At 45.1% G+C, this 16618-nt stretch overlaps 1 protein-coding gene across 1 annotated transcript in view; it reads left to right on the top strand.

The window, feature by feature from the left end:
• Window positions 1–15425, top strand: part of MTHFS (methenyltetrahydrofolate synthetase) — a 32111-nt gene extending 16686 nt beyond the window's left edge. The window contains exon 3 of the mRNA XM_069558978.1: window positions 7760–15425. Coding sequence (XP_069415079.1) covers window positions 7760–7983 — 224 coding nt within the window. The 3' untranslated portion in view covers window positions 7984–15425. The remainder of the gene's footprint in view (window positions 1–7759) is intronic.
• The last annotated feature ends 1193 nt before the right edge of the window (window positions 15426–16618 follow it).

Here is a 16618-nt window from a genome sequence, read left to right as displayed (position 1 = left end):
AAATGGCAACCTACTCCACCTTTCTTGCCTGGAGAGTCCCATAGACAGAGGAGCCTGGCGGACTGCAGTCCATGGGGTCACAAAGAGTCAGACACGACTGAGTGACTAAGCAGGACGAGGGTATTGTTCCTTTCCACAGACTCTTGCCCTGAACTTCTGGGTTGGATAATACATCTTTCCTAAATAATACTCTGTTTCCCAGGACTTCCTGGAGGTCCAGTGTTTAAGAACCCGCCTTCCAATACAGGGGATGCGGGTTCAATCACTGGTTGGGAAACAGATCCCACATGGCTTAGGGCAACTAAACCCTCCGGTTGTAGGAAAAACCCTCGTGCTGCAGCAAAGACCCAGCGCAGCCAAATTAAAAAAAAACCAAACACCTGCATTTTCCGTGGTTTCAGTTGCAGTCTGTCTGGTAATGAGTGAGTGAGTGAAGTCGCTCAGTTGTGTCTGACTCTTTGAGACCCCATGGACTGCAGGCTCCTCCGTCCATGGGATTTTCCAGGCAAGAATACTAGAGTGTGTTGCCATTTCCTTCTTCAGAAGATCTTCCCAACCCAGGGATTGAACCCAGGTCTCCCACATTGTAGGCAGATGTTTTACCATCTGAGCCACCAGGGAAGTCTGGTAATGAGTACATTACGATTAATGCAATAAGCATTTGTGTCTCCAGCACAGACTTGTCAGCTACTAGGACGTCCCAGGGTCATATCACATACAACATGTTCCAAAGTGAATCGTGCTCCCTCATGCCTCCTGTCTTGTGTTTCTCTTAGTGTTTAGTACCATCACGCACCCACTTGACCGTGTCAGAATTCTCAAGATCACCCTTGACTCTTCTCTTTCTCGCATGTTCCATGTGTGGCCCATTGCCAACTCCTGGTGATTTTTCTTGTTGTTCAGTCACTAAGTTGTCTCTAACTCTTTGTGACCCCATGGACTGCAGCCCGACATTCTTCTCTGTTCATGAGATTTCCCAGGCAAGAATACTGGAGTGGGTTCCCATTTCCTTTTCCTGGGGATCTTCCTGATCCAGAGATTGAACCCAGGTCTCCTGCATTGGCAGATAGGTTCTTTACTACTGTGCCACCAGGGAAACCCCTGAGGATTAATACTTATTCAATCTGTCCACTTCTGTCTTATCCCACTGCAGTCCAAGCCACCATACCCCCTTGTCTGGGGTATTATAATAGCCTCCCAACTCTTCTTCCTCTCCACGCCTTGTATTCTGTCCTCCCTCTCAGTCATATTATTTATATAGTCATTGCAACAAGATTTCTGAAATGCAAAGTTAACTTCTTCTCTCCCCAGTTTAAAGTCTTTCAGTGACTTTCTGCTGCCCTTACTTTGAAGTAAACATTCCTTAACAAGGTTCTTCCTGGACTTCCCTGAAGGTCCAGTGGTTTAGAGGCCACCTTCCAGTGTAAGGGGTGCAGGTTAGATCCCTGGTGAGGGAACTAAGGTCCCACATGCTGCAAGGTGTGACCAAAAAATTAAAAATGAAACAAAAAATCCAAGACTCTTCCTGATTGAGCCTTGCTATTCTTTCCTTTTGTACATCTTTCTACTCCCTTACTTTATCATCTGAATTCCAGCCACTCTAAATCTCTTTCAGTTTCCCAACCCTATTTTTAAAAAATTTGAAATATAGTTAATTTACAGTATTGTGTTAGTTTTAGGTGTGTAGCAAAGTGATTCAGTCATACATATGTTCAGTTCAGTTCAGTTCAATTCAGTTCAGTTTAGTCGCTCAGTCATATCCGACTCTTTGCGACCCCATGAATCGCAGCACACCAAGCCTCCCTGTCCATCACCAACTCCTGGAGTTCATTCAGACTCCCGTTCATCGAGTCAGTGATGCCATCCAGCCATCTCATCCTCTGTCGTCCCCTTCTCCTCCTGCCCCCAATCACTCCTAACGTCAAAGTCTTTTCCAATGAGTCAACTCTTTGCATGAGGTGGCCAGGGTACTGGAGTTTCAGCTTTAGCATCATTCCTTCCAAAGAAATCCCAGGGCTGATCTCCTTCAGAATGGACTGGTTGGATCTCCTTGCAGTCCAAGGGACTCTCAAGAGTCTTCTCCAACACCACAGTTCAAAAGCATCAATTCTTCAGCGTTCAGCCTTCTTCACAGTCCAATTCTCACATCCATACATGACTACTGGAAAAACCATAGTCTTGACTAGACTAGTTGGCAAAGTAATGTCTCTGCTTTTGAATATGCTATCTAGGTTGATCATAACTTTTCTTCCAAGGAGTAAGCATCTTTTAATTTTATGGCTGCAGTCACCATCTGCAGTGATTTTTGGAGCCCCCCCAAAATAAAGTCTGACACTGTTTCCCCATCTATTTCCCATGAAGTGATGGGACCGGATGCCATGATTTTAGTTTTCTGAATGTTGAGCTTTAAGCCAACTTTTTCACTCTCTTTCACTTTCATCAGGAGGCTCTTTAGTTCCTCTTCACTTTCTGCCATAAGGGTGATGTCATCTGCATATCTGAGGTTACTGATATTTCTCCCAGCAATCTTGATTCCAGCTTGTGTTTCTTCCAGTCCAGCATTTCTCATGATGTACTCTGCGTATACGTTAAATAAGCAGGGTGACAATATACAGCCTTGACGTACTCCTTTTCCTATTTGGAACCAGTCTGTTGTTCCATGTCCAGTTCTAACTGTTGCTTCCTGACCTACATACAGATTTCTCAAGAGGCAGATCAGGTGGTCTGGTATGCCCATCTCTTTCAGAATTTTCCACAGTTTATTGTGATCCACACAGTCAAAGGCTTTGGCATAGTCAAGAAAGCAGAAATAGATGTTTTTCTGGAACTCTCTTGCTTTTTCCATGATCCAGTGGATGTTGGCAATTTGATCTCTGGTTCCTCTGCCTTTTCTAAAGCCAGCTTGAACATCAGCAGTTTCACGGTTCATGTATTCCTGAACATCAGGAAGTTCACGGTTCATGTATTCCTGAACATCAGGAAGTTCACGGTTCAAATTCCTTGGAGAATTTTGAGCATTACTTTACTAGCGTGCGAGATGAGTGCAATTGTGCGGTAGTTTGAACATTCTTTGGCATTGCCTTTCTTTTGGACTGGAATGAAAACTGACCTTTTCCAGTCCTGTGGCCGCTGCTGAGTTTTCCAAATTTGCTGGCATATTGAGTGCAGCACTTTCACAGCGTCATCTTTCAGGATTTAAAATAGCTCCACTGGAATTCCATCACCTCCTCTAGCTTTGTTCGTAGTATAATATTTGATATTATATCCATCCATGATGGGCTTCGCTGGTGGCTCAGTAAAGAATCTGCTTGCAATGCAGGAGCCACAGGAGACATGGATTGGATCCCTGGGTTGGTCAAGAATATCCTTTGGAGGAGGAAATGACAACCCACTGCAGTATTCTTGCCTGGAGAATCCCATGGACAGAGGAGCCTGGCAGGCTACCGTCCATGGAGCCACAAAAGAGTTGAACATGAGCGACTGAGCGACCAGACAACAACAATAGCATATCTTGCACCCTGCACCCCCCTCTTAGGTGCTTGCTCTTGTCCTCTGTCCATTAGACTGAGGTCACCTGTGCCTTTCAGCAGCAGGAGCAGTGTATGCTGTGGAATCCACCTGGACTGCAAGCCCTCAGCTTCATTTCTTGTGAGCTGAATGCCTTGAAGGAGCAGTTAGACCTCTCTGAGCACTGTGTATGTTTCTTTCTTCAGGGGATGGTAGTAATACTTGCCCTCCTGCCTGGTCACCAGGTAGATGAACTGATCAGCTTATGTGATTCATCCTTCTGTCCCTGGGGTATAGATTGGTGCCTGCCACATTGTAGACACTTCACAAATGTTAGCTTCTGTGCTTCTTTTCGTCTTCTAGAAGCTGGACTTTGGATAAGAGTCAGATGTTGCATAGGATGATCTGAACAGGTAGCTACTTGAGTATAGTCAGGAAACTTAGATAAATATGATCAAGGGATGTCTTATTTTATCTTTCACTCTCATTCTTCCCTTCATAGTAAATAGAACGGAGATCAGCGTCTTTCCAGGGAACCACAAAAACTGTTCCCAGAGGTAGGGGAAAGGATTCCACCTGCTTAGTGGACCACTGGCACCTCACAGTGTAGGATACGAGCTGGTCACACCAGACTGCGTGGGCAGGGATGGATGGATGGACATTTCACTGAGGTCCGTGAGGACTGTTATAATTAGACAAATTGATGAAAAGATTAGACATATGCACCCTGCTATATTTAAAATGGATAACCAACAAGGATCTACTGTACAGCACAGGGAACTCTGCTGAATGTTATGTGGCAGCCTGGATGGGATGGGAGTTTGGGGGAGAATGGATACATGTATATGTATGGCTGAGTCCTTCTCTGTTCACCTGAAACTATCACAACATTGTTAATTGACTATACCCCAAAACAAAATAAAAAGTTAAAAAAAAAAAGATTATTTACAGACATGGAAAATAGCATCCCAAGAGCAAAAGCAGGAAATCGTGGGGCAGGTGTGTTGGACAAGGAATCTATCCATTTATCTAGGATCGCCCAAGTGTAATGGGCGATGCTATGGGTGAGGTGATTGGGGTGAGAGTGTCGTGGCTGTGCACCCAGTTAAGGATGTGGATGTTACCTTTAGGAGATTGTTACTGACGGAGAGTTTTGGGGCATGGGGAGTCATGGTGAAGGATGGATTGGGACCAGCAGGGCCTGGAGGTGGGATGACAGTTGGAATTCCAGGAGAAATGCCATCTTCAAAAAGCTGAGCTGAGGTTTCTGGCAGTATGCAGAGCTGGCATGGAGAAGTTTATCATGTTCCTGCAGAGGACTTTGTGGGAGATGTGGCCAGGACACTGAACTTAGCAAGAAGAGCAAGGAGAAAGAGAGAGAAGGTTATGCATAGGATATGTTGAAAGGAGTGTTAGAAAGCTCCATTTAACTGCCGGACTCTCACACTTACTGTTTTCAGCTTTCTCTTTAGTATTAAAGGGAGTCCTCTGGCCAAGCTGATTATATTGTCCTGCAAAACCCAGGATGGGCAGTCTGAATTCAGAGCATCCTAAGAGGTGTCTGTGGCCCAACTGCCGCCTCCTTGGCCAGAGGTAAAAAGGATGTTTTGTGAAGGTTAACTGAATCCTCAGTGCCTAGTGTGTACTTTCAGTCTCAAGAATAAATCAAGGTCTTTAGAGAATCCTCTTTCCTCATTTTCTTTCAGGGCCTAGTTCCTGGGCTTTTATTTTTTTGCCAGGGGGCAGGGGGTGTCGATGAATTCTACAGCTCAGCGTCTGCCCCATTTCCCAAAGTTAACCTTACCCTGCCAATTCCCTTGTTGCTGACTCTGACGATACTGTCCTGTCTGCACGTTACTGTCCTTTTTGCCAGCTACTGACATTGTTTCCACTTCCTTCTATGGGAAACTCTTTCCTTATGTTCTGTGATGTGGGTCCGCAAAGGAACGGAGGAAAAGATGTATGCAGGTATGTTCTGGATGTGATGACAGAGCTGAACTTTAAGCTCAGGAGGAAGACTTGGAAGGGGCAGAGTCTGAGCCAGAAGTCACTGTGATTCCCGAGAGAGAGATGAGCAGAGCAGGGACAGGGAGGGAAGGTGACGATCAGTGGCCAGAGCCCTATAGCAAGTTGGGATTAGAGTAGATGAGCAGGTGTTGATGAGCAGGTCATCAAGAAGGTGACCTTCCAGATGACCTTCCCCAAGAAGGTCATGCCTGTCATTGGAGGTGTGCTCAGCCAGGTTTTGCAGGCAGGGGTTGACAGGTGTGCTGGGCGCCCAGGAAAAGCTGAGTTCATCTCGCAGTTCTGCAGGAAGTCAAAACAGCTGCTGATAGTGGGGGCCCAGCCTGGCTGGCAGTCTGAACACCTCTACCCTGAACAGCCCATTCCAAAGAATTCATGGCTCCCAGCCCTTGCTGGTACATCTTTGCCAGCAACACTGCATGTGTGGTCAGTCCTTGCTAAGCTGGAGGTCACTTGGACCCCCCCAGGACAGCCCTCAGAAGGCTGAGGCTCACTACAGGATGGCCACCTGGTAGATGATTGGGTTGGGTGTGTGCTGCTGCTTGCGAGCAGTGCTGGTGTGTCCAGCTCCCTGCCAGGGGCTGGAGGGTCACTCCCTGAATCTCACAGAGTCCATGGAGCTCCTCACGACCTTTGTGGCCTTCTGCACACCTCTAACTGTGGGCAGCTTTTCGTAACTTTGAAGACCCTGCCTTCCTCTCTGAGCCCTGTGCTGACAAGGCCGTGGCCAGTTCTGGTCCTTGTGTCCCTGGGAGAGTTCCAGCCAGAGGACCAACTTTGGGACCCCATCTGGTACCTTCGGAATGTTCCTGAATAGGTCAAAGGTCGCACTCATGTGAATCCAGGAAAGGAGGACAGTTTGGCCTCCCCACTTCTGTAAGAGGGGAGATGAAAAGGGTCAGCTTAGCCCTCCTAACAGCTCACCCTACTGCTGCTAATCGACTTTGACAAGACCTCTGTCCTTCCTGACTTCCCTCTGACCCTCTCCAACTCTGCCAGTTGTCAGCGCCCTGGGACACTGACTCCCAAACTTGGCAGGAGTGTGTGTAGGGTCATCTGTATGCTTAGAGAAAAAAAACTAAGAGAAAAAGGACTTAGGCCCTATCCCTGGAGATTCTGTTTATCTTCTTTAACATTTATTTTTATTTTATTTATTTGGCTGTACCAGGTCTTAGTTGTGGCATGTGGGATCTTTAGTTGAGCCATGTGAACTCTCAATTGTGGTTCATAGGATCTAGTTCCCTGACCAGAGATAGAATCCAGGGCACCTGTATAGGGCTAGCAGCCTCTCAGCCACTGGATCACCAGGGAAGTCTTGAGATTCTCTTTAACTAGGTGTGGATAGGGCCTGGGAATCTGGCATTTTTGTACATGTGTACATGAAAAATGGAGAAGGGCATGGCAACCCACGCCAGTATTCTTGCCTGGAGAATCCCATGGACAGAGGAGCCTGGCAGGCTACAGTCCGTGAGGTCGTAGAGTCAGACACGACTGAAGCAACTTAGCATGCATACTTGAAAGAACTGCCAGAGGATGGATGATGGGCTTACTAGTTGCTGAGTAATTTTTATTTCTTTCTTTGTCTTTTTAGTTTTTTCAGATTTTCTACAGGGATCGTGTATTTCATTAAAAATCATAGGAAAAATAGACATCATTTATCAATCATCATATACACCACCATGTGTAAAATAGAGGGCTGGTGGGAAGCTGCTGCATAGCACAGCGAGCTCAGCTCGGTGCTCTCTGATGACCTAGACGGCTGAGGGCGGCAGATCCACGTGGGAGCAGACATATGTTACTTTGCTTACAGCAGAAACTAACACAACATTGCAAAGCAACTGTGCTCCAAAAAAAAAAAAAAAAGGGCGTCGTTGCAAAACAAAAACCAGATCGGGAAGTGATCGGTTTTTTTCTTGCCCACATTGGACATTGTGCCATGGTAGGGCCCAAGGAGAAAGGTGGATGGGTTGTCACTGACGTCTTGCATCTCGATAATGAACTCTGATGGGGGCTTCAGGGGTCAGTTGGCGGTCTGATCCAGGGCTTGGGCCAGTAGCACATACTGTGCCTCCCTCTCCTGGCCCAGGCTCTTGGTGACATGGACATTGCCTGTGGCCTCATCAATCACAAATACAGTAGCTGCCCCCTCTCCAGTCAGTGGGCCTGGTGTGGCCCTAGTCCCTGTCCATATTAACCTTCCTTATAAATTTGCTCCTCTTTTCCACAGGGGGACTTGACCTCATCTTCGTGCCAGGTCTCGGGTTCGACAAACAGAGCAACCGTTTGGGACGGGGCAAGGGCTACTATGACACCTACCTGAAGCGCTGTCTGCAGTCCCAGGACGTGAAACCCTACACCCTGGCCTTGGCTTTCAAAGAGCAGATCTGCCTCCAGGTCCCGGTGGATGAGAACGATGTGAGGGTAGACGAAGTGCTTTACGAAGACTCCTGAGCACCTTTGGCTCTGATGACCGCAGCTGAATGATCAAGGTTTTGTGCCAGAAAAAAGTCGAATATGTGTATTTTCTCTCTGTCAGAAATTAGTGGAAATTGCACACTAATGTGAATATGGGCTGTATTGTTTTCAATGTAAGATACACCTAACATGAAACCAGTTTTTAAAATCAATAGCCGTGTGTGTAATAGGACATTGATTAAAATGGAGACTACCACCATGTGATTTTAAATTTAACTTTCTGGCCTTAATGTCCCAGGTTGGTCTCTCTGCTTTGTGGTGGTGGTGGTTTAGTTGCTCAGTCGAGCCTGACTCTTGGTGACCCCATGGACTATAGCCTGCCAGGCTCCCCTGTCTATGGGATTCTCCAGGCAAGAATACTGGGGTGGATTGCCATTACCTCCTCTCGACCCAGGGATTGAACCCAGGTCTCTCACGTTGCAGGCAGATTTTTTTTTTTACCATTTGAGCCATTAGGGAATCCCTGGTTCTGCTTTGAAGTGTAAGTTGAACATTCATGAGGCGCTGTGCTCTAACTCAGAGTGTGAGGGGAAAGGAAACTTATGGGGAATGGACACTGTCATGAAGTCCTGTCAGGGGTCTGAGTCAGTCTGGCAGGCACACAGAGACCCAGCAATTACTAAATGATTTGGAGTTTGCTTTGCATTCAAAGTTCCCCAAGAATATTCTCCACTTTTATCATGGCTTCACTTACTCAACTGGAAATTATGTCTGATGCTTTCTAACATTTGATGGACAACAGACTAAAACCTTTTATGATTTAAATATTTAAATCTGGCTAATGTGTTCCCATCTCTGCTGTTCCGGGTGTCAGTCACTGATGAATTTAAGATCTGGTGTCTTAAAAGGATGCATTTGAATCAGTTCTAATGAGATGGATGAAACTAGAGCCTATTATACAGAGTGAAGTAAGTCAGAAAGAAAAACACCAATAGAGTATATTAACGCATATAGATGGAATTTAGAAAGATAGTAACGATGACGCTATATGCGAGACCGCAAAACAGACACAGATATAAAGAACAGACTTCTGGACTCTGAGAGAAGGTGAGGTGGAATGATTTGAGAGAATAGCATTGAAACATGTATATCACAATCTGTGAAACAGACGACCAGTCCAAGTTCGATGCATGAAACAGGGCACTTGAAGTCGGTGCACTGGGACAGCACTGAGGGATAGGATGGGAGGGAGGTGGGAGGGGGATTCAGGATGGGGGACATATGTACACCCATGGGTGATTCATGTCAATGTATGGCAGAAACCACCACAATATTATAAAGTAATTAGCCTCCAATTAAATAAGTAGATTAAAAAAAAAGATCTGGTGTCCTGCAAGCTAGACATTATTTCTGTTGATTGGTAGTGTCTGCTCAGGAGATGAGATTTGAGCTGATGGTTGGTAGATGGCATCACAGCCAGGGAACAGGAGTCTCATGGGGGAAGTCTGGTTATAGCCAGAGACCCAGGAGGCTTCCAGGGTGCTGTTCTTTCACTCACATCCCACACTGTACCTGTCCCCAGGTCCCATTGATTCTGCCTCTGAGCATGCATACGAGCTCAGTCTCTTCAATCTCTTTGAGACACTATGGACTGTAGCCCACCAGGCTCCTCTGTTTATGGGATTCTCCAGGCAAGAATACTAGAGTAGGTTGCCATGCCTTTCTCCAGGCGATCTTCCTAACTCAGGATCAAACCCATGTCTCCTGTGTCTCCTGGATTGCAGGCAGATTCCTTAACCACTGAGCTACCTGGGAAGTCTCTCTTAACCTGTTCCTTCCTCTCCTCATCCTATTGTCCCTTTTGTCCAGACTCTGAGTGTCTAAGCTAAACTGAGCAAGAGCCCCATCCTTGGCTCCTGCCGTCAGTCTACTTCTTTTCGCTTTATTTCTCAGATCACAGTCAAGGTGATCTTATCAGACATGAACCTGACCATGAAGTACCCCTACTCGTCTCCTTCCAGGCTCAGCTCTCCCTGCACTCTTCCCTGTCCCAGTTGTGTGGACAACCACACAGCTCCTCAAACACCACCAGTTTCTTCCACCCTTCCTGCCTCTTGGGCTGCTTTTTCTCTGGCTGCAGTGCTTCTTCCTTTTTTGTTCATCTGGGAGACTCCTGTTTATCCTTCAAGACTTAGCTCCATTGCCTGCTCTTCTGTAAAGTCTTCCCCTGTCCCTTCACTTGCATAAGTGGCCCTCAGCATTGTTCTTCTCATATCACAGTACATTGCCATTAACCCCACCATAGAGCTGCCAGAACTTACACAGGATGGGGGGAAACAGACTCCTGGAGGGCACAAACAAAACCTTGTGTGCACCAGGACCCAGGAGAAAGGAGCAGTGACCCCACAAGAGACTGACCAAGACTTATCTGTGAGTGACCAGGAGCCTGGCAGAGGCATGGTCGGCCGTGGACTGGTGCAGGGTCGGGGGCACTGAGTGTGGCAGTGTCTGCATGGGACCTTTTGAAGGAAGTTGCCATTATCTTCATTACCTCCACCATAGTTTGGCCTCAGGTCAAACAATAGGAAACACAGCCCCACCCATCAATAGAAAATTGGATTAAAGTTTACTGAGCATGGCCCCGCCCATCAGAAAAAGACCCAGTTTCCCCCTCAGTCAGTCTCTCCCATCAGGAAACTTCCATTTGCCTCTTATCCTTATCCATCAAAGGGTTGGACAGAATGAAAACCACAATCACAGAAAACTAATCAGACTGATCACATGGACCACACACAGCCTTGTCTAATTCAATGAAACCATGAGCCGTGCCGTGTAGGGCCACCCAAGACAGGTGGGTCATAGTGGAGAGTTCTGACAAAATGCGGTCCACTGGAGAAGGGAATGGCAAACCACTTCAGTATTCTTGCCCTGAGAACCCCATGAACAGTATGAACAGGCAGAAAGACAGGACACTGAAAGATGAACTTCTCAGGTTGATAGGTGCCCAATATGCTACTGGAGAACAGTGGAGAAATAACTCCAGAAAGAGTGAAGACACACAGCCCAAGCAAAAACACCCAGTTGTGGATGTGACTGGTGATAGAAGTAAAGTCTGATGCGGTAAAGAACAACATTGCATAGGAACCTGGAATGTTAGGTCCATGAATCAAGGTAAATTGGAAGTGGTCAAACAGGAGATGGCAAGTGTGAACATCAACATTTTAGGAATCAGCAAACTAAAATGGACTGGAATGGGTGAATTTAACTCAGATGACCATTAAATCTACTACTGCGGGCAGGAATCCCTTAGAAGAAATGGAGTAGCCCTTGTAGTTAACAAAAGAGTCTGAAATGCAGTACTTGGGTGCAAACTCAAAAAATGACAGAATGATCTCTGTTCATTTCCAAGCAAACCATTCAATATCACAGTAATCCAAAACTATGCCCCGACCAGTAATGCTGAAGAAGCTGAAGTTGAATGGTTCTATGAAGACCTACAAGACCTCCTAGAACTAACACCCAAAAAAGATGTCCTTTTCATTATAGGGGACTGGAATGCAAAAGTAGGAAGTCAAGAGATACCTGGAGTAACAGACAAATTTGGCCTTGGAGTACAGAATGAAGCAGGGCAAAGGCTAACAAAGTTTTGCCAAGAGAATGCACTGGTCATAACAAACATTCTCTTCCAACAACACAAGAGAAGACTCTACACATGGACATCACCAGGTGGTCAATACTGAAATCAGATTGCTTATATTCTTTGCAGCCAAAGATGGAGAAGCTCTATACAGTCAGCAAAAATAAGATCAGGAGCTGACTGTGGCTCAGATCATGAACTCCTTATTACCAAATTCAGACTTAAATTGAAGAAAGTAGGGAAGACCACTAGACCATTGAGGTATGACCTAAATCAAATCCCTTATGATTATACAGTGGAAGCTACAAATACATTCAAGGGATTAGATCTGATAGACAGAGTGCCTGAAGAAGTATGGATAGAGGTTCATGACATTGTATAGGAGACAGGGATCAAGACCATACCCAAGGAAAAGAAATGCAAAAAGGCAAAATGGCTGTCTGGGGAGGCCTTACAAATAGCTGAGAAAAGAAGAGAAGCTAAAGGCAAAGGAGAAAAGGAAAGATATACCCATTTGAATGCAGAGTTCCAAAAAAATAGCAAGGAGAGATAAGAAAGCCTTCCTCAGTGATCAATGCAAAGAAATAGAGGAAAACAATAGAATGGAAAAGACTAGAGACCTCTTCAAGAAAATTAGAGAAACAAAGGGAAAATTTCATGTAAAGATGGGCTCAATAAAGGACAGAAGTGGTATGGACCTAAAAAAAGCAGAAGATATTAAGAAGAGGTGCCAAGAATACACAGAAGAACCATACGAAAAAGATCTTCATGACCCAGATAATCATGACGATGTGATCACTCATCTAGAGCCAGACATCCTGGAATGTGAAGTGAAGTGGGCCTTAGGAAGCATCACTATGAACAAAGCTAGTGGAGGTGATGGAATTCCAGTTGAGCTATTTCAAATCCTGAAAGACGATGCTGTGAAAGTGCTGCACTCAATATGCCAGCAAATTTGGAAAACTCAGCAGTGGCCACAGGACTGGAAAAGGTCAGTTTTCATTCCAATCCCAAAGAAAAGCAATGCCAAAGAATGTTCAAACTACCACACGATTGCACTCATCTCACAGGCTATCAAAGTAATGCTCAAAATTCTCCACGCCAGGCTTCAACAGTACATGAGCCGTGAACTTCCTGATGTTCAAGCTGGATTTAGAAAAGGCAGAGGAACCAGAGATCAAATTGCCAACATCCGTTGGATCATAGAAAAAGCAAGAGAGTTCCAGAAAAACATCTATTTCTGCTTTATTGACTACGCCAAAGCCGTTGACTGTGTGGATCACAACCAACTGTGGAAAATTCTTAAAGAGTTGGGAATACCAGATGGCCTGACCTGCCTCCTGGGAAACTTGTATGCTGGTCAAGAAGCAACAATTAGAACCGGACATAGAAAATCAGACTGGTTCCAAATCAGGAAAAGAGTTAACATTAAGGCTGTATATTGTCACCCTGCTTATTTAACTTATACGTAGAGTGAAAAAGTTGGCTTAAGACTCAACATTCAGAGAACTTAAGATCATGGCATCCGGTCCCATTCACTTCATTGCAAATAGATGGGGAAACAATGGAGACAGTGACGGACTTCATTTTGGGGGGCTCCAAAATCACTGCAGATGGTGATTGCAGCCATGAAATTAAAAGATGCTTGCTCCTTGGAAGAAAAGTTATTACCAACCTAGACAGCGACATTGCTTTGTCAAGAAGGTCCATCTAGTCAAGGCTATGGTTTTTCCTGTGGTCATGTATGGATGTGAGAGTTGGACTACAAAGAAAGCTGAGCGCTGATGAATTGATGCTTTTGAACATCAGCTCCAACATCAATGTTGAAGACTCTTGAAGTCCCTTGGACTGCAAAGAGGTCAAACCAGTCAATTCTAAAGGAAATCAACCCTGAATATTCATTGTAAGGACTGATGCTGAAGCTGAAACTCCAATACTTTGGCCACCTGATGTGAAGAACTGACTCATTTGAAAAGACCCTGATGCTGGGGAAGATTGAAGGTAGGAGGAGAAGAGGACGACAGAGGATGAGATGGTTGGATGGCATCACCATCTCAATGGACATTAGTTTGAGTAAGCTCCAGGAGCTGGTGATGGATAGGGAGGCCTGGCTTGCTGCAGTCCATAGGGTCACAAAGAGTCGGATACGACAGAGTGACTCAACTGACATGTCCATCCCAAACTACCTAGCTATCCCGTGCCCCCAGCAACCATAAGTTTGTTCAGAAAGTGGTATTATTTCGATGACTGTAGTGTCAAGATCCCTTGGAGAGAGGAATGGCTGCCCACTCCAGTATTCTTCCTGGGAAAATCCCATGGGTAGAGGGCTCTGGTGAGATACAGTTCATGGGGTCGCAAAGAGTTCGACATGACTGAGTGAGCACACAAACAGACCCATTTTAAGAGGATGGATTTAGTAAAAACTACATAATATAACACATAAATCCACATGTATGGGAATATTGAAAAAACACAATACATCACAGTATGCTGAAAGGAACCTAACACCTCTGTTCACACTTCCAACAACTATTTTCTGGCTTGCGTCCTAACTGGACATGAGGCCCTCTGATGTGCCAGTGGAGTTCAGGGCAGATGCCAATCTGTGGTTTGTTTTAGCAAAACTTAATTCATTGTCTTTTGAAGTTAAAAAGTTTAACTACAAATAGAGATTCTAATTTCTTCTTCTGAAGCCCCAGTGGTTCACCTTGCCCACTCCCTGGGACGTGTCACCTTGTTTGGAGACCACTGCTCCAAGGACTTGTCCTCCTAGTGGGGTTGATAGAAGTTTCAGTTCACTGGTCCTTCCACTAACAGACTTGCCTGAGCTTTGGGGCACTGACTTCATCCACCTCTTCTCTCCTTGCCTCTTTAAAAAAAATTTTTTTATTGATTTATTATTTTTGGCTGTGCTGGGTCTTCATTGCTGCTTGCAGGCTTTCTCTCGTTGCAGTGAGTGGGGGCTGCTCTCGAGTTGCAGTGCACAGGCTTCTCATTGCAGTGGCTTCTCTTGTGGAGCACGGGCTCTGGAGCACAGGCTCAGTAGTTGTGGTGAACGGGCTTAGTTGCTCTACAGCACGTAGGATCTTCCCAGTCCAGGCATTGAACCTGTGTCCCCTTCCACAGCAGGTGGATTCTTAACCACTGGACTAACAGGAAAGTCCCTCTCCTTGCCTCTTATTGACCACATGTATCGGGTCAATACATGTCTTCTGAGTGCTCTGCTGGGCTATTCTCTTGCCCATCGTGTTCGAGTACTGGGAGAAATCATTTCTCCAAGTTATTCTTTGAAAAACAGCATGGCCTAAAGAACCCTATTGCCTAGAAATCAGCAGAGTCCTATCTCTTGGTTCTTTCCCTCTCAGAGACCCTGGCTGACCAATCTCCACCCTTTGGGTGCATCAAAGGACTTCTGAGCCCAGATAAAAGATGAGGAACACTTGTTGAGTCCTTCACTTCCTTGCATGTCAGCCCTCAGTCCACCCCCAGCTGCAGCTATTTTTCATTTTCATGTTTGTGACAACAGACTACATGAATACTAATGGGAAAGATACCTAAAGGAAAGTCCGTTGTTTTGAGTATGTGTGTTCCGTGAATATCCTCCTTGTATTTTAGCCTTAAAATGTGTAGAAAGTACACTTTATTTTTAAATGTGTATTTACATTATTTTTGCTTGAGTATAATTGGTTTGTAATGTTGTGTTAGTTTCTGCTGTACAACGGAGTGTAAAAAAGTGTACTTTATACCTATGGCTAATTCACGTTGATGTATGCCAGAAGTGAAACCAATATTGTATAGCAATTATCCTTCAATTCAAAATAAATAAAATTTTAAAAAAGTATACTTTTGAAGCAAACAGTTGTTGCAGGGGTGAATCAGATCCCAAATAGTTCACTACTAGAAATGGTGGACGTCTGGTTTATTGCTGAGAAATTATCTCTTAGGGATAAAAATACAAAAATCGTCTGTTATTTTCTCTCAAGAAAAGAGAGTACTACATTATTCTGAAGACCTGGGTTGAGATACTTGTGGACATGGATGCTGGAGGATAGATAGGTTTTGTAAGTCCTAAATATTTGCTGTTCCTCAAATCTAGCAATAAGATTAGATAGCAAATGCTTCTCCCTGTATACTTCATATAAGACCCTTATACTTCATATAAGACAATGGAGATTCCTGTGTGACCAGCCATCTCCTCTACCCCATCCTCCACAGTTAGGAGCCTTATTGTCAGAAATCAACCCTACTTATTTTATCTGCCTGCTTAACATCTTTGATGGTTCTCTATTGCTGAAACCCTTGGCTAGCATATAGGACCCATTCTAACTTGACTACACCATCACTTCATCTTTCTCTTTCCCTCTTTATATTAACACGCACACACATCCTCTTATTTCTTCTAAACCAATAATGCTGGTTACATCAGAATCCAGCATTCTGGGTAAAGATTGGGTTAGACTGTTAATACAGTTGGATATTAGAATTTGTCTGTAACAAGAAAGTGGTGTTAACGGATGGTAAGTGGCTCAGAAATGGGGCATCTCAGTCAGGCACCAAAATGTTCTTGAAAGTGAGTGTCAACCTCCGTTGACTTATGGTTTGCCTGGGGATCTTGTTCGTTTTAAATTTTTTATTTATTATTATTATTTTTTGGCATGTGAGATCATAGTTCTCTGACTAGGGATCAAACCCACTCCTTGCTGCAGTGGAAGCTTGGAGTCTTAGCCACTGAATCTCCAGGGAGCTCCTGCCTGGGCATCTTGTTAGACTGCAGATCCTGATTCAGTAGGTCTAGAGTGGGACCTGAAATTCTGCATTTCTAACAAACCCCCAGGAGCTGCTATTGGTTTGCTGGGCACTCTGGGCATCAAGGTCCTAAGCTGTGCTGTTCAAGACGGTGACCCTTGTCACATGTAGCTATTTAAATTGAAATAGATTAAAACTGAATGGCTACCCACTCCAGTGTTCTTGCCTGGAGAATTTCATGGACAGAGGAGCCTGCTGGGCTCCTTCGTGTCCATGGGGTTGGGAAGA

Source organism: Ovis canadensis, chromosome 18, assembly GCF_042477335.2.
Source record: "Ovis canadensis isolate MfBH-ARS-UI-01 breed Bighorn chromosome 18, ARS-UI_OviCan_v2, whole genome shotgun sequence".
Classification (NCBI taxonomy): domain Eukaryota; kingdom Metazoa; phylum Chordata; class Mammalia; order Artiodactyla; family Bovidae; genus Ovis; species Ovis canadensis.
This window is presented reverse-complemented; position numbering and strand designations above follow the sequence as displayed.